General features: G+C 45.3%; 1 protein-coding gene across 6 annotated transcripts in view; it reads left to right on the forward strand.

The window, feature by feature from the left end:
- RAD54L2 (RAD54 like 2) overlaps positions 1-18085 on the forward strand; it is a 94009-nt gene that overhangs the window by 57773 nt on the left and 18151 nt on the right. For all 6 annotated transcript variants that reach the window (XM_067754601.1, XM_067754598.1, XM_067754597.1 and 3 more), the window contains 13 exons: positions 5130-5331; positions 6284-6423; positions 6893-7009; positions 7333-7559; positions 8353-8535; positions 8672-8805; positions 10402-10598; positions 11669-12011; positions 12696-12873; positions 14065-14307; positions 14530-14648; positions 15951-16069; positions 17886-17985. In XM_067754601.1, the coding sequence (XP_067610702.1) occupies positions 5130-5331; positions 6284-6423; positions 6893-7009; positions 7333-7559; positions 8353-8535; positions 8672-8805; positions 10402-10598; positions 11669-12011; positions 12696-12873; positions 14065-14307; positions 14530-14648; positions 15951-16069; positions 17886-17985 (2302 nt within the window). The remainder of the gene's footprint in view (positions 1-5129; positions 5332-6283; positions 6424-6892; positions 7010-7332; positions 7560-8352; positions 8536-8671; positions 8806-10401; positions 10599-11668; positions 12012-12695; positions 12874-14064; positions 14308-14529; positions 14649-15950; positions 16070-17885; positions 17986-18085) is intronic.

An 18085-nucleotide genomic window follows, 5' to 3' on the forward strand; every position in this document is an offset into this window, starting at 1 on the left:
GCCATCTATTCCTTTGGGAGGAAAAATTTGATGGCCTCCCAATTAGGAGGGAAGAATTCAGGGCTGTGAGTTAGGAGGAAGGTGACAATAGTACTATATGACAATGCTATGGAAGTATTAGCTCTTTGGAGGAGTGGGAGGCCTGAAGGAATGATAGTCTTTAAGGAAGACCAAGAGTTGCTGAGCTTTCCTCCTATAGGGCTTCAGATGGAAATGAGAGAGGACTGTTTAAGGAGGGAGGGTAGTGAATTTGGGAAGACAACTAGCCAGACTTGCAGTTCTACTTTGGAGCTTCTCTTTTAGTTCTCATGTTTGACTGGACACAGGAGCGATGGCACCTTGTCTCCTCAGCAGGTGGAACACGTCCATGAGCCAAGGCCACTTAACCACCCTGGACTCTGCTGTCTTTAGGAGGCCTTTTTATAAAATGCCTGCTGTGGACCTAGTGGTAATGGAGAGGGGATTGTTTTAACCTCTTGCTCCTGTTAATGATATTGCAGTGTCCCGTCATGAACATTCTTTGGTGCCTCCCTTGACCATTTCCCCTTTGCTGTTCAAAAGCAAAGGTTATCTACCTGAAATCTTTAGTGGTCTCTCCGTGTAAGAGTCAAGGAAGATGCTTCCAGTGCTGCTTCAGGGGAGTGAATCAACCTGGGCATTCACATGTGAGTGTGTGTGTGTGCATGCACACAGGTCCACACCCACCATCTCCCTCCACCCAGTTTTTACAATGGCCACATTAGCTTCCCCTCCCTACCCAAACACCAGGCAATGGGATATAGAATGCTAGGAATAAAAGGCCTTGGAATTAGTCTTCCCTGGAACAGGGATTGACTTCTGTGCCAGCATCCAAGAAACTTGGCCTGTACCTCTGGTCTGTACCTAAGTTATCCTTGGACAAGGGGCTCCTGGGAAGAGACAGGGAAGTGGTTGTTGGGTTGGAAGGCCACTCGTGCTGCTATTTTGCTTAGTTCATTTTAGCCAATATTGAACTGCATGTACTTTCCTAACCATTCCACCTTGTTTAGAGTATTCCTTTTGCTTATGCTCCTCTACCTGTCTAGAATGTTCTTTTTTTCCTTCCTTTTCTAGCTGGTGCCTACCCATTCTGTTAGATTAAACCCAAGTCTCACCTTTCCCGAGGAAGCGCCCCCATAACCAGTGATAGGCAAGACTAGATTGTGTCCTTTCCCCAAGTGTTATTGCTGTTAGGCATTCCACTGTATACGTATACACATGTTTCCCCACGTGGACCATTCCATTGTGCCTTGGCACAGGGCCTGATACATAGCAGATGCTCAAATGTATGTTAGGCTAAACTAAAAGCAGGGGATGGGAGAGGGAACAGTGTCTGGTTTGCGGCAGTCTCAAGTGGAAAGGTTTAGAATGTGGAGGGGTGTGTGCGTGTAAGAAACACTCATTTTGTAACAACAAAATGCTGTTTTCATATGTCATTTCTGCTTCTCCCTTTGCTTTCTTATTTCTGATCTTTGGTTAGGATATATAACTGAAGTTTGAGTTCTCCATACAAATAAATACTGCTACCTGGCATGGCTGACCAAGCTCCAGAGCTTTGTGCGCTGCCAGACTGTTGAATGTGGTTGTGGGAGTATGGAGTTTGGCAGACCAGGGTTTAAAGAATAATATTTTCCATGAGAGAGCTATTTACATCCTCATTTACACACGTAGGAACTATGGCTCAGAGAAGTTGAACCCATGAACATAGAGCTAGTAAGTGACAAAGCCAGGATTTAACACCAGGATTGCCTGACTACAAAGCTTATTCTCATAACTGTCTGCTCCTGTTTTCCTGCTTATTTCCTGTATACCCATAGGCAAATCTTTTTAACTTTTTAGGGCTTCAGTTTATCATATTTATTTATTTTTAAAATTTATTTATTTATTTTTGGCTGCTTTGGGTCTTCGTTGCTGTGCACAGGCTTTCTTTAGTTGCAGCGAGCGAGGCTACTCTTCGTTGTGGTACGTGGGCTTCTCATTGCGGTGGCTTCTCTTGTTGTGGAGCACGGCCTCTAGGCGCACGGGCTTCAGTAGTTGTGGCACGCGGGCTTCAGTAGTTGTGGTGCATGGGCTTAGTTGTTCCACGGCATGTGGGATCTTCCCGGACCAGGGCTCGAACCCGTGTCACCTGTATTGGCAGGCAGATTCTTAACCACTGAGCCACCAGGGAAGTCCCAGTTTATCATATTTAGAATGAAGGGAGCAAAACTTACCTTGTAGAGTTATTGTAGGAAAGAAAGAAGAAAAGAAACCAAACCCATTCTTTGTACCTGGAATAGTGGTAGTCATAGTAAAAGCAGCAGCTGTTTTATACAATGTTTACTGTGTGCCAGGCATTGTCTTAGCGCTTTATCTAGGCTATCTCATGTAATCATCACTACAACCCTCTGAGACTGAAGAATAACACTACAGTTGTTATTCCCTTTTTATAATTGAGGAACAGAAAGGTTATAATAAGGGGTAGAGTTGGTGTTCACACCCCAGCAGTCTGGCTTCAGTGTCTATACTGAACCCCTGTGCTCTGTTATCTCTTGCGAAACATTAGTTTCCAGCTCCATGTTGTTCTAGAATCTGACATTAATATGAAATAGACCATAGGGAACCCAGAATGGTAATAGGGCCAGGAGGGGCTACACCAAGCCATGGAAGGTGAGCAGTAACAGAATGTCTGGGACACTCATGATTCTCTGACTCAGCCACTGACTGGTGAGACGGCCCTTTGGTATTTTTTGGTGGTTGAGTGCATAGGATGATGACCCATGGTAAGTCTTTTTTTCAGCTTGGGGACATCAGCTTACTGGTTCACTCATTGAGGTCTGTGGCAGCCCTGGCCTCCCTTTACCAAAGTCTACAGGGTTGCATGTTTCTTCTTGAGTCCATACTGACATATGTTTTTTGTTTTGTTTTGTTTTTTGCGGCACGCGGACCTCTCACTGTTGTGGCCTCGCCCGTTGCGGAGCACAGCCTCCGGACGCGCAGTCTCAGCGGCCATGGCTCACGGGCCCAGCCGCTCTGCGGCATGTGGGATCCTCCTGGACCGGGGCACGAACCCGTGTCCCCTGCATCGGCAGGCGGACTCTCAACCACTGCGCCACCAGGGAAGCCCTGACATGTTTTTTTAAATGTTGAATATATAAATGAGGGAGAAGGGACAAATCTCCCTTACAGAAAAATTGCAGATAATAAATGTAGATGGAAAGAGGGAAATAGAAAACCACCATTAGAACACCACAGTAATAATTGCTCTAGGTAAGATCCACTGATGAATGTTATAATTAGTGGATGAAACTTTTAAGGATATTTGTGTTCTGAAAGCCTCAAATAACGCCCCCCCAAGCTTTTTTGTATGTGGTTTTAATATATGTCCAGAAATTCTTTGATGCCCCTCCCTCCAGGAAATGGAGCTTAATTCTCTTCCCCCTGAATGTGGGCCAGGCTTAGTGATTGGCCTCTTAAGAATAAAATATGGAAAGGGAAACATAGTAATTTTACAGTGGAGAAATCTGGCAGACACCACTTCAAGGTTAATGTCACCAGTAATAAGTCATGTTGATATCATGTACCCTGATAAGATGTGATGAGAAGAGCACTTCACCTCTGTGGTATTCTTTCCTAAAAGTCATAACCCCAATCTAATCATCAGACAAACCCAAATTGGGGGACAGTCTACAAAACACCTGACCAGTACTCTTCAAAAAAGTATCAAGGTTGGGAGTTCCCTGGTGGTCCAGTGGTTTGGACTTGGCGCTGTCACTGCCGGAGCCTGGGTTCAAACTTAGGGAACTAAGATTGCACAAGTCCCTTGGTAGGGACAAAAAAAAAAAAAAAAAAATCAACGTCATGAAAGACAAGAATAGGCTGAGAAACTGCTGCAGTTTAGGGAAGACTAAAAAGACATGAAAGCTAAACACAATATAGTATCCTAGATAGGATCCTATAACAGAAAAAGACACTAGTGGAAAACTGGTAAATCCAAAATAACAAACAAAAATAATACCAACAAAAAACAAAACTTCCTGAGTCCTTCCTGCCTGAGAGCCAAGTGGCATGGACTAGAGCACCTCAGTTTCAGCATTTCTGTTCTTATTCTGAATTCCTCTTACCTTTGGGAAAGACCTTTTGGTTGTGTAGTGCTTGTATCTGGGAGGCTGTGGCAGACTTGGGGACAGGTCTTTGTGATTGTCAAAGCCTGCCCATCCAGTGAACAGAATGCAGCTCAGCAAATGAGGAGAGGGATGTGCACATAGACCCCAGTTCTTGCTGGTGGTTGATACCACAAACGACATTCCCTCTGTCAGGAATTTCTTCCCCTTTTTCCCCTGTCCCCAAGGCAATAATACCATTAGACATTCTGTTCATCTTTTAAATTCTCACTTACATTTTACCTCCCATATAATTCCTTGTGTGATCATACCATGAAATAGTACCTTTCATAGCCCAATTATTCTTGGTTTAGCTAATTACCTTTGGCTGAAAAATGGTACCTTAAACTTTGAAGGTCTTTAGGTCAGTTTCCCTGCCCCTCTTGTATTTAGCACACCTTGCCTTATTATGTCTAGAAAACAAACTCCTTAAAGGGAAGGAATTTAGAAATATTCCTTGAAGCATCTAGGACAGTGCTTGCCATGTTGTAATCCCTCATTAAATGGTTGGTAAATTGAATGAATCCTTTAATACACTGAAGGGAGGAGTGGTCTCCCTGTTGGCAGATGAGACTTGCTTAGAGTCATACAAATGAGTGTGAGCTGTATTGGGAACTCAGTTGTCCCTTTCTGAGTAGTCTGAGACCATGACACTTCCTCACTCTGATCATAGTGCTAAATTATATCAAGAGTGATGGCTATCATTTGTTGTGAGCCTACTCTGGGGGCCAGGCCTGGTTCTAAGCATGCACACTATTTAGTCCTCACAACAGGTCTGCAGTGTGGACATTACTATACTCATTTTATAGATAAGTCCATTGAGGTTCAGAGAGATGTAACTTGCTTTATTGGATCACCAGCTAATAAGTTGCTGAGTTGAGATTTGAACCCTGGTGTGTCTGGCATCAAAACCCACTCTTCCTCCAGTAAAGGTTGGTCCCTGGCACCTCTTTCCCTTTGTCTCTTCAGACCCATCCCTGGAAGACATGTGTGGCACTGAGTCTGCCCAGCTGGGGGAAGATGGGCAGCGGCCACCGCGGTGCACTTCAACTACCTCATCTCAGTCTGAGCCTTCAGAGCAGCTTAGGCGCCACCAAGGCAAGAGCCTTGCCTCCGAGGACCCCAAAAAGAAGAGAGCTCAGAAGCCCTCCCACATGAGGAGAAACATACGGTGAGCTATGCTCTGGGTAAGAGGGGAAGAGAGGGAATAGAAGTATTACCTTCATTTGAAGGCTGTCAGTAGCAAAAGGACTGGTTTGAGCAGGAGAGTCCGATTTCCCAAGGAGAAAAGTATAAGTTGTGTGCCCCAATTAATAGTGAAGATGCAGCTCAGGACCACTGGGTCTGGGCTGTCAGAGGATACAGGGCTGAAGTGGATGGCACTCGAGCACCCCTGGAGAGTGTCCCACTCTTTGGAGGCCCGGGAAGCAGCCATAGCATGCTCTGGTTGGACTCTGGTTTCTTCCTTTATTTTTTCCTTATGTCTCAAAATAAGAGGAGATAAAAGAAGTTGAGTTCTTATTTTCTTAGAACTCAACATCAGTTGGAAGACAACTGTCTGGTCCAAAGCAGGGCTTCTTCCTTGAGCTAAGAGATCAGCAGATGTGAACTTCCTTAACTATCCAAATCCCCAATAGTCCTTTCTTCTACCAATGACAATTTTGCTGTTGAAAGGAGATAAATATTTTTTTCCTCCTACCCTCATTTTTTTTTTAAACATAATGATGACTTGAAAATTTACTTTAAGTTTGGGAAATAAGGATGTAGAATCATCCATAATCCTACTTTCCCATATAACACCTCTGTTTTTTATACTGCTTTCCAGCTTTATGAATTACATATTACTCTGTTTCACTCTTGATCTGTTATGTGCAGAGATGATTCAGCAGGGGCACCTGTCAGGAAGTTAAATAATATGAAAAACATATTAGCCCAGAACCACCTGAGCCTTGAAGTCCCACTTATTTTTTTACCTTGCCCATTTCATGGGTGTAGTGGGACTGATATGGCTTCTCCCACCTCAGCTCTCTGAGCCCAGCAATGATGGTTTCCCTCTTTATCTTGACATTACATTGCCCAAATCTCAAGTGAACCCAAGTACTCTCTCTTATTTAAATGTTTAGCAAGCTGCTCCGGGAGGATCAGTTGGAGCCAGTTACCAAAGCAGCACAACAGGAAGAATTGGAAAGAAGAAAACGCCTGGAACAGCAGAGGAAGGATTACGCAGCCCCCATTCCCACCGTTCCCCTGGAGTTCCTTCCCGGTAAGCAGTGGAGGTGGCAGGAAAGGCCCCGCGCTGCAGGGAGAAGAGACCCTCAGTGCACACTGTGGTCAAGGACAGAGCTGGAATAAGATGGTGGCCTCTCAGGAATCCTTGCAATCCATTCAGTTTCTTAGAAGCACATGATCAGAAGGATCTCATTTGAAAAGTAAGATGGATAAAAATGTACCTCCTCAAATTGATGTTATTTAGATTTTCATCCATAACTTTGGATGTTAACATGCCAAGGGATTAGGACATTTTCTAGTGGTCAGGTGAATACTAGGAAGTAAGAGCCAGTAGAGAAAAGGGAATTTGGGAAGAAGACTGGGGTTTTTCAGATGCCCTCTACTTGTCTTCTCAGGGGATAGTTCCCCAGAGAGCAACAAAGGAGGAGGATGGCAAATCATTTGGGAAAATATGTTTGAGCTAAATGTGGTTTTGACATTCCCTTCCATCTTTTTTTCCCCAGAGGAAATTGTCTTAAGAGCAAGTGATGGACCCCAACTGCCTCCTCGGGTCTTGACCCAGGAAGTGATTTGTTTGGACAGTAGCAGTGGCAGTGAGGATGAAAAAAGCAGTCGAGATGGTAAGATTGAGCCAGAGGTGCCCCTCCTTCCTCCTGACCCAGTGTTTGCCCTGAGAGATTGGCTGTACCTTTGAATAGAAGATTGTTCAGTCCTTCCTCATTCAGTCTGGGGTCTGACTGTGACAAATTTCCCTGAGTCTCCTTGGTAAATATAAGTTTTCCCCTTGTCTTAACATGAAGCTAAAAGAGAGAAATAATAGAAACAAAAATTTTTACAAGTGATAACAAGTTCTAACTTTGTTTCCATGCTCTCCTGTTTTAACAACGAGCAGTAAATTATCTCTGCTTCCTGAGTTTTTGTTTTGTTTTGTTGGCTGCCTCAGAGGTGATTGAATTGAGCTCTGGAGAGGAGGACACTCTGCACATTGTGGACAGCAGTGAGTCTGTCAGTGAGGAGGATGAGGAAGAGGAGAAAGGAGGCACCCATGTGAATGACGTCTTAAACCAGCGCGATGGTCTGGGGCGGGTCCTTGTCAACTTGAACCACCCTCCGGAGGAGGAGAATGTCTTCCTGGCCCCGCAGTTGGCACGGGCAGTGAAACCGCATCAGGTACAGCAAATCTGGACTCTTCTCTTGGTCTCCTTTCAGCTTCCTTGCTGTGGACGTCACCCGCATCACAGCCTGTGAAGTACTTGTTTGGTACCATGAGCAGCTATTGGAAAGGCCTGATTCTTCCTCCTAGCAGTTGATGCTTCAGGATTCCTGATGAATGGGAAGGGACAAGCCTGAGAGATGCCCTGTCATGTAGAAGGTGCTAATCTTTTGGCTGAATAATCTTGAGCCTCCTTCTGTGAGATCTGAAAGACTGATTGAGATACTCTCTGGAGAGCAGTGCTTTGATTAGGGAGTTGTGGCTCTGGAAGAGATGTGAGAACTCAGAAGTCTGAGGGACTTTCTGATAGGAAGGATCAGAGTAGTTTGTGTTGACCCAGAACCTGGAACCAGGACCAGTGAGTGAAAGCTCTGTGAAGGCAGAGGTTGACTCAACGTAAGAACTCTTAACAGTAAGAATAGCTCCTCGTGAAATGGGCTGCCTTGAGGTGAGCAGCCAAGGTCAGCCAGACCAAGCCTAAGTGAAGGACCCAGTCAGGAATTTGGTACTCAAGATTCTTGCCTCAGATGGGCCACTATACCAGGGGAATGCTTTTCTGTGTTTTCTCCGAGAAGAACGTCACCAGCCAATAAACTAGTCAGGGTTCAGGGAAACTTCTGCAGCCATCCACACCAGCTCTCTGGTATAATGTCTGCTCATTTACTTAATTCTGACTACTTCCAAAGTAAGTAAACTAGACCCCTGGTCTTTGCCAGCCAAAGATATTTGTTTGTGTTTGTTCCCTGTCAGATTGGTGGGATCCGGTTCCTGTATGATAACCTGGTTGAGTCCTTGGAGCGATTTAAGACCAGTAGTGGCTTTGGCTGTATCCTGGCCCACAGCATGGGACTGGGGAAAACTTTGCAAGTGATCTCCTTCATCGATGTCCTCTTCCGCCACACGCCAGCCAAAACCGTCCTTGCCATTGTGCCGGTAAGTGGGAAGGCACCACTTGGTCACCCCTCTGCAGAGCTCTGGAGTAATGCCTTACTGGGCACTAAAAAGCCTTATGAGCTCAGCTCTGAGCTTGTTCCCTAAAACTCTCTTTTTGGACTTGACTTTCTGATAGGTTAATACTCTTCAGAACTGGCTGGCAGAGTTCAACATGTGGCTCCCAGCTCCTGAAGCCCTTCCAGCTGACAACAAGCCTGAAGAAGTCCAGCCTCGGTTCTTTAAAGTTCACATCTTGAATGATGAGCACAAGTAGGTGGCCTGCCCTCTCCTCTCTGCCCCTTTCCTTTTATTTTTTTTATTATTATTTTAAAATTTTTATTTATTTTATTTATTTACTTTTGGCTGGCTTGGGTCTTCGTTGCTGTGCGCAGGCCTTCTCTAGTTGCGGTGAGCAAGGGCTACTCTTTGTTGCAGTGTGCGGGCTTCTCGTTGCGGTGGCTTCTCTTGTTGCAGAGTGTGGGCTTCAGTAGTTGCGGCACATGGGCTCAGTAGTTGTGGCTCACGGGCTCTAGAGCGCAGGCTCAGTAGTTGTGGTGCACGGGCTTAATTGCTCCATGGCATGTGGGACCTTCCCGGATCAGGGCTTGAATCTGTGTCCCCTGCATTGGCAGGCAGATTCTTAACCACTGCGCCACCAGGGAAGGTCCCCCCCTTTCCTTTTAGACTTCTTCCCAGGATCTGGATGTCAAGGCAGTCTATCTGGGTATGTGCCTGTCCTCCCAGATTCCTTTTGGTTTCTTGATGTATCCCCCTCTCTCTTCTTGCTACTCATTTTTTCTCTGCCTAGTTTTTCAGTAAAGTCAGAGTCATGTAGCCTGGAAAATTTCTTGTATTCTGCTTGAAGATGTTTTTATATCCTGAAAAATCTGTGTACATGGTCACGTTTTCCCACGTGTATAGTAATAAAATTCAACATGATAAAATGAAACTTTCCATCTCCTAACTTTTCACCTCTTACATTTATCTTTTATTAGAAACCTAATCACCAGTCTCTTCTTTTAAGCACCAATCTATATTTGACCTTTAACAGTACAACTTCCAGGCTTTGAAAGGTGCAAACCTTTTTTTGTTTCAGATTTAAAGAAAATTATTTATATTTCCATTCCGTAAATTCAACCTGGTTTCCAAAAATCTAAAGCTATTTCTTGATCCAAGCCAGCAATCCATGCTACCCTTTCCCCTCGTTGATATGGATAATTGAGAAGGTAGACTTTCTTTTCTGCAGAGACCACCTTTTGTGATGTTTGGTCACACACATCAAAATGAGGAGACTATGAGTGGCCCCACTGGTGGCTGATCACCTGCTCTTTCCTAGATTTCAGGACTGTCAGTCCACACAGCAGTCAATGAAATACAGCCAGGGCTCAATTGTTTAGGAGTAGAGGGACTGTGCTGAGTGGCATCCGGTCTCTGCTGTTCTTTTTCCTTTACTGTGCGTCCTTGGCTCTTTATTCACGAGGACCTGGGCAGGTGAAAGGCAGAATGTTGCCCTTGCTTTTACTACTTAGTATTCATTGTGGGAATAACTTGAAATTCTCCCTCAAATGTAGAATTGTAGTCATGAATGTACATCCAGGGAGGTTGTCACTTTTGCTTGTCTTGTGCCATTGAATTTCTGTTTTTTGTTATTTAACCATCATCAGTGAACCAGTCCATCCTTAGTACAATTAGTGTCTCTAGAATGGTGGGAAAGTCCTTGGGCAGCTGGCCAGCCCTGTGATGCTGCCACATGAAGTCTTTGGCAATAAGGACTTCTGAATGTACATGAACACAGCTTTGACTGTGAGGAATTTTTCCTGGGGAGCAGGGGAAGCAATAATACTTTCTTTCTGTTCACTCTTGCAGGACAATGGCAGCTCGTGCTAAAGTGATGGCTGATTGGGTGTCAGAGGGTGGGGTGCTGCTGATGGGGTACGAAATGTACAGACTCCTCACCCTGAAGAAATCCTTTGCCACAGGTAGACCGAAGAAAACCAAGAAACGTTCTCACCCGGTCATCATTGATCTGGATGAGGAAGATCGACAGCAGGAGTTTCGAAGAGGTGGGCAGCCTCTCTGGGAATACTCTAAAGGGTGATCCAGGGGAAAAGAAATAGTGTCTGCTCTAGCACCTAGTCAAATGGGAAGCATTATTGATGTGAGTTGTATTGACATGAACCAGAAATCCTGGTCCCCGAGGTAGGTGGGATGACCTGCACTGGCTCTCAGAAGGTATTGCTTTCTCTGCAGGCAGTGGAATTCTGGGTAGGCCAGGCCACAGGCTGGCATGGGGGAGACTCCCCTGTGTCTTTCATAGAATAGTTAGAAGAGTAACTGCTCCCTTCACCACTTCCCAGAGATGTTGTGAGATAGCATTAAGAAAATATAAAGTATTTAAATCGCTAATATACAGAGTAGTAATAATGTTGTTTGTGGATTTATAAAAGAAGAATTTATCCCAATTTTCTTGTTTTTTGGTGAAAGCCATTTTTCTCATAGTTCTAGTTCTGTTCCCTCTTCTATGGGGCCTTGGTCTATTTGGGGAAGAAAATTTTTTTTAAGGTTCAGAGGCTGTTTCATTTTATAGATCTCTTCATCTATGAGATTCTGTTTTTTGGGTTTGCTTCTGTGGCTGAATTTGCCATTTAGCGTTGACTGGCGAGTAACTCCAGGAAGACCTTGTCCTTTAGTTAGTTCCCACCAGCCAGCTCTCAGATGGCACCAAGACAATGGTGAGAGCCAGTGGAAGTGTCTGGATTATTCCCATCAAAATCATCCAGACTCATTTTTAATCCTAGGCTGGTACTCTGTAAAGTCATGCTGTCTGCTACCTAGTTGGTATAAGCCCTAGGAATGCAAGTCAGTTTTACTCTTAGCCTAAAGGGAAAAAAATTAAGGAAAGGAAAGAGGGAAAAGGGATATTTACTGCAAGAGTCAATAGGCCAGGTTAATGTGTCACACCAAATGCACAGGAGCTTGAATGGCTGGCTCCCTTTCACCAATGGGGGCTGACTCTTGCTTTCCTGCTTCCTTCATTTCTTCTGTCTCCTCCAGGGTGCACCCCTACTTCTCATATTGTTGACTAAGAGCAGACCCTCTCACCCTCTTACTCCGGATCCTCTTCCCTCCCTAGAGTTTGAGAAGGCCTTATGCCGCCCTGGCCCTGATGTGGTAATCTGTGACGAGGGACACCGCATCAAAAACTGCCAGGCCAGCACCTCACAGGCCCTGAAGAACATTCGCTCTCGCCGCCGGGTGGTGCTGACTGGATACCCCCTGCAGAACAACCTCATCGAGTACTGGTGCATGGTGGACTTTGTGCGCCCAGACTTCCTTGGCACCCGGCAGGAGTTCAGCAACATGTTTGAGCGCCCCATCCTGAATGGACAGTGTATTGACAGCACGCCTCAGGATGTCCGCCTCATGCGGTACCGGAGCCATGTCCTGCACAGCCTCCTGGAGGGCTTTGTGCAGAGGTGAGCCATCCTCAGGGCTCTGTTTTCTAAATCCTTGGAGAGCCCTGGTGGAATAGACATGACAAGGCTTTCCTGAAGGGGAAAGGTGGTAACAGTGGGAGGGCCCCTTTCTAGTAGGGCAATAGTACAACTTTCCTTTTACTGAATAGCTTTTCCTGAATAGCTAGCAGACGGTGGATATCCAATATTTCAATCTCTGAGTCTGGTCCAGAAGTGCTTTTCTCAGAAGTTAATCTTTGAGGTTACTAGGGATATCTGCCTTACTTGCTGAGAGAAGCAGGAGACAGCTACCATTCTAATGACTTGAGTGAAAGAATAAAGTGGTGGTTCTCAGGGGTATGGCTTCACCAGTTTCAGCATCTTAGAAGATGTAGGTTAGGCCAGTCTGAAGCATCTCCTTGTTTTTCCTTGTTAAGATGGCATGTGTGGAGAAAGCTTAGAGAAGCAGCCCTAGATTAGGGTAAGAACCTGGAGTTCCCAGGTCACTCTGCCTCTTTGCTTTAGTTTTTATACTCAAAATAAGTTTCTTGATGGTTGCTGAGCCAATCCGCATTATGGTAAGGCTGTTGTGAATGTTGAGATCCTAAAGAAGGCGGTGTGGCAGAAATGCAGGGTTCTGTTTTTATCCTGCACTGACCCCTCCTGGGCACACTGCCTTGTCAGTTCTGATCTGTACCTTTGTAGGAGAGGCCACACTGTGCTGAAGATTCATCTCCCTGCCAAGGAAGAAAATGTGATCCTGGTGCGACTCTCTAAGATCCAGCGAGATTTGTATACACAGTTCATGGACCGCTTCCGGGACTGTGGTAGCAGCGGCTGGCTGGGGCTGAACCCTCTCAAGGCTTTCTGTGTCTGCTGCAAGGTGTGTTGAGGCCTCAGGGAATACTAAGACACAGACTAAGGATGCTCACGGTCCCAAGGGAGTTGTTCCTGCTGGGAGTCCTTGATAAAGGAAGAAGTTCACTGAATTGAGGGCTCCAAGGCAAGACAGTTCCCGGGAGTGCCACTCATAGACTATAATGTAAATGGTGCCCCTTGCAAATGTGCAACTTGTTATACCAAACTTGAGAAGTCACTTCCTTTCTCACTGATTTTTTTCACCTGAGAAATGGAGTGATGGTGGAACATCGTGGGACAAAATTTTTGACTGCTAGCGTAATCAGGATTCAAGAAATACATAGCATAGACACATTATTAGGGATACCTTCCATTTGATTCTGTATTTAATCAGATCAAGATCTCTTTCATTCTGATAATGCTTAAGATGGTTTGGGGACAGCAAGGCCTAGGTGTCTTTAGCACTGAGCCTCGTGAACAGGTTGATGGACCCTGACTTGTCTTTGACCTGGCCAGATGCTCTCTGTTGCCTCACAAAGGATCTGTTTCTTTGACAGCTCTCAACCAACCTGTTGGATATTATTTCCAATTGAGCACTGCTTTAATAAGTCAGCTGAAGGTGTGTGTCTGGGGACAGATGGGTTTCAAAATATTTCTTTTGTACCCACAGTCCTAGACCAGGGCAAGCAAGCTAAAGCAGACATGGTCTTGAGGATGCTGCGGTGCATACATACCCTTCCCACGCCCCCCCTCTCTTTCCCCTGGAATTCTCAACTCCTGCCACGAATAGTCCCTGAAATGACTTACGGTTGATCATCTGTAAGTTAGATACATTTTTCCATAGGGAGAGATTGGTCTTGTTTCATAGTTTCATACAGTAGTTGGCTGTAGCCACATGGTGAAACAGGAATGTTCTTGTTGTTGCTTAAATAAGAATGCAAGACTTGTGACACAGCCTTTTTGGTTGTGTACCAATCATACTGGCATGCCTCCTGGTGTGAATTCTCCCATTCATGTATCATAGCAATCAGAGTTGGTTACTGAAAATGAATGTGCAGGCTCTTTGACCATGAGGGGGTTGGGGAGACATTAATTTTTGGTGTGACTATGTGCTGTGGGAGGTGTGTGTTTGAATAACTGCATGTTTCCAGACTCCCTGGGACACCCTTAGATTGTTCTCTGCCCTATGCTTCCTCCCCTTTAACTTGAACCTCAGATCTGGAATCACCCCGACGTGCTGTACGAAGCCCTTCAGAAGGAGAACCTGGCCAATGAGCAAGACTTAGACGTGGAAGAGCTTGGTTCATCAGCGACTAGTGCCCGCTGCCCTTCACAGGGAACAAAAGGCAAGAGTGAGGACAGCGCCTCAATGGGAGAGGCGACCAATAGCAAGTTCCTACAAGGGGTCGGCTTTAACCCTTTCCAGGAGCGAGGCAACAACATTGTCACATATGAATGGGTGAGTCAAGCAGATACTTTTGTGGCCATAAACCACTGCTGAGAAGGGATTGTGCAAAGCTTTCGTGGGGAGAGGGTGGGTCTTGCACAGTGCACTGTACTGCTAAGGTCTGCAGGGAACTATTAAGGTTGTCCGTGAGCTGCTGCCTTTGAGGGAGAGAATTGTATTTCTAGTAATCTGGCCATGGACCTGCTCCAAGCTGCCTCATTTCCTCTCCTATAGGCCAAGGACCTTTTGACTAATTACCAGACTGGTGTCTTAGAGAACTCTCCCAAGATGGTACTGCTTTTCCACCTGATTGAGGAAAGTGTGAAGCTTGGAGACAAGATCCTTGTGTTCAGGTAGGAAGAGAAAGTGCCGAGTGTGTGTCTTTGGTAAAGAGTGATACAACCCCTGCAGAGTGAGACCATCCGGGGTTGCACCAGCCCCCTTTTATCTCCATGCCTCTGCAACCAGTGCTTCTTGTGAGGACCTTCTTGCATTTCTTCTCTTTCTTAGAGTTTCTTTTTTTATCCAATGCAATTTCTCTGCAAAGAACAATTTGAAACCTTAGGCTAACATTGGAGATCACAGTCTAATCCTTCAAATTGTGACGCAGGCCAAATATGACCTGTGGCCTGTTTTTGTACAGCCTGAGAGCTAGTTTTTACATTTGAAAAGAGTTTTTTTTGTTTTTGTTTTTTTAAAGAAGCATATGCAGGGAATTCCTTGGTGGTCCAGTGGTTAGGACTCTTGCGATCCCACTGCGGGGCACACGGGTTCGATCCCTGGTCAGGGAACTAAGATCCTGTAAGCCACAGGGTGCGGCCAAAAAAAATAAAATAAAAAATTAAAATTAAAAAAAGAGAAGCATATGCAGCAGAGACTGTGTGTGGTCTGCAAAGCCGAAAAATATTTACTCTCTGGTCCTGTACAGAAAACGTTTGCTGACCCCTGGTCTAAACTGCGTCTGTGCCTCCCCAGCCTTTTTTTTTTTTTTTCTAAGCTTTGTATATAAGGCCAAGTAAATGATGTTTTTTGTTCCAAGTCACATTCTCAGTCTTGCCAGAGCTTTGAGTCCCATCAAGGCCTCACTCCTCAGGGAAACAGACGTAAAGTAGATTGCTTCTCCTTTGTTCCGACTAGATTATGCTCCAGTGAGAGCTAAGTGGCAGGAGCCTGGCTTGGGAGTCTCAGACTGAGGGTTCCCATGTGTAAAATACTTTGAGAGGAAAGCGGTGATTGTAACTTAGGGAGAGCCTAGTGTTACACTGCTTTTATGGACTGGCTCTCTGGATAACTTGGAAGCAACTTAAATGATCTATCTCCTTAGTAAGATCCATAATATTGCCTGTGGCCTATAATTAGATCTAAGGCATATTCATGCAGTGTTGGTTTTTAATGCTGATGCTATTTGTTACTCTGCACTGAGCTAAATCTAAGAATTTTTCAATCGAGGAAGTAATAGGATAGAGAATTTTTTAGTAGGGTGGTGGTAATATTTGTGTGGATGACTCTACTCCCTTATGAGCTAGGGTGGTTCTTTGTGGGGAGTAGGATGTGGGAGCTCCCACTGTCAGAGGGGAGCCTGCTGAGGTGGGCCTATTGGGGAACAAGATTCCCTTAGGTCCAGGAGCCTTCTGAACCAAATGTGTCCCTTTCAGCCAGAGCCTTTCCACCTTGGCTTTAATCGAGGAGTTCCTAGGCAAACGAGAAGCGCCCTGTCTACCTGGTGCTGAGGGGCAAGGAGTACAGAAGTGGGTTCGAAACGTCAGCTACTTCCGTGAGTTCATTGCTGCTTTCTTCCTGGAGCCTTGGCAAGGTCTGCCTAAGAGTTTCCTTCCCCTCTCTCTCTTCCTTTCTTCTCCTACTCCATTCACCATCACATGAACAAGAATATCTGTGATTGACTAAGGAGCAGAGAGACACTAAGAGCGAGCTGCTTTGTGTGAGGCACTGTCCTGGGCTGGGGAGCTTAAGCCAGATAGGGGGAGCGCAGAGATGTAGAAGACATATTCCTTGTCATCATCTGAGGTGCAGCAACTCAAGGACAGATTCAAAGTAGCACTGATTGATTGCCCTCATGGGGGTTCTAAGGAGGACAGAATCATCATGGTGAGGATGGTTGGAGAAGGCTTCCTGGAGGAGGTGGGACTTGCACTAGACTTGCAGAGATGGGGAGAATTTGAATATACAGAGCTGGTGTGGCCCAAAGATCATCTTAGGCAGAAGGAACAAAGTGAACACAGCCTAGATCATGTATTCAAATTGGGGGAGATGATGTCCCTAAGGGGGTGAAAATTGGTTCTCGAGGAGACAAAAAATCTTAACTTTTTAAGAGTATAAAGCACAAATATGTATATAATGAATAAACATATACAGTATATCTGTGGTGTTAAAATTTTATGGAGGGCATGGTGATTGGGAAAAAATGTGTAAAAAGCCTCCTTAGTGGGGTGGTAATGAAAAAAAAAGTTGAGAAATATTGACTTCAGAGACTTATTGACCAGATATTGACATTTGGGCCAGTTAACTCTTTGTTGTAGGGGGCTGTCCTTTGCATTGTAGGATGTTTAGCAGCATCTCTGTTCTCTACTCACTAGATGGCAGTAGCATCCACAGCGTTATAACAACCCAAACTGTCTCCAAACATTGCCAAATGTTCCCTGTGGGGTAGCAGGGTGGGGAAATCTTCTTGTTGAGAAGCCCTGGCCTAAAGGAAAGATTTAGAGAAATGGAGGTTCAGGGGGTGGTGATGAGACTCCAGCACAGGAGCTAGCCTGGATCCTTGTGTTGACTATAGGCTTGCCCAGTGAGTCAGTGCTGAGCTTTTTTGTGCTTGGAAATTGTGGGAACTCAAGTTGAAAGGTAGATTGGGGTGTTGATTGAGGGAGCCTCTAATACCAGGCAATTAAACTAATGCTTCCTACATTGGTAGTGATTCAGTTCTCCATGTAGTATTTCATACGCTTAGCTTTGCCCTTTTCTCTGCTTTACTATAGGTGGCAAATGTCACCCCTCTCTTCCCTTATTCATGCTTCTTAACTGAAGCTTACCTTTTCTCTTTCTTTTGAGCTTCCCTCTTTTCACTCATATGTCCCATCCCACTGCTCCAGTTCTATTTTTTTTATGTCTCCTTCGAGCAACTTCTTAGCCTTAGGAGCTTGTTAACAATGTGGATTCCTGCGTGGGGGAGGAACATCATCCATATCAAAACACAAAACCCTTGGTCCTTTTGCAGTCACTAGGATTCACAGAACTGAGGCAGAGCAGTTACCTTAAGCCAGTGTTTGCCAGGCTTCCTTAACTAGGGTGATTCTTTTGCACTCTGAAGTCTAGGAACCTTGGCCTTAGAATTGACCCAAGATACTAAAGGGAAAAACACAGTTTATAGTCTTTGTTGCACATGTGAATCACTTGGGGGTATTTTAAAATTATAGATGCCTGGGTCTCATGGTAGATCCCCACGGAATGTCCAGGGTGTGGAAGCTGAGCACTGTAGTGTGTGTTTGTTTTGTTTTAAACACATTTGCCCATTGATTTTGCTGTATACCACTGCCCTCATCTGTCCATTTCTTGTGTATTTCCTTCTGTCCTAGGGCTAGATGGTAGCACCCCTGCCTTTGAGAGGGAGCGGCTCATTAATCAGTTCAATGATCCCAGCAACCTCACCACCTGGCTGTTCCTTCTCTCCACAAGGTGAGTGGATCCTGAGAGGGGAGGTCAGAGGACTGCATTCAGGGCATTTGACTGCATGGGCAGGTACCACAAAGGCTTGTCCAAGTTCTGTCAGAAGAAA

Source organism: Pseudorca crassidens, chromosome 10 (genome assembly GCF_039906515.1).
Source record: "Pseudorca crassidens isolate mPseCra1 chromosome 10, mPseCra1.hap1, whole genome shotgun sequence".
Lineage (NCBI taxonomy): Eukaryota > Metazoa > Chordata > Mammalia > Artiodactyla > Delphinidae > Pseudorca > Pseudorca crassidens.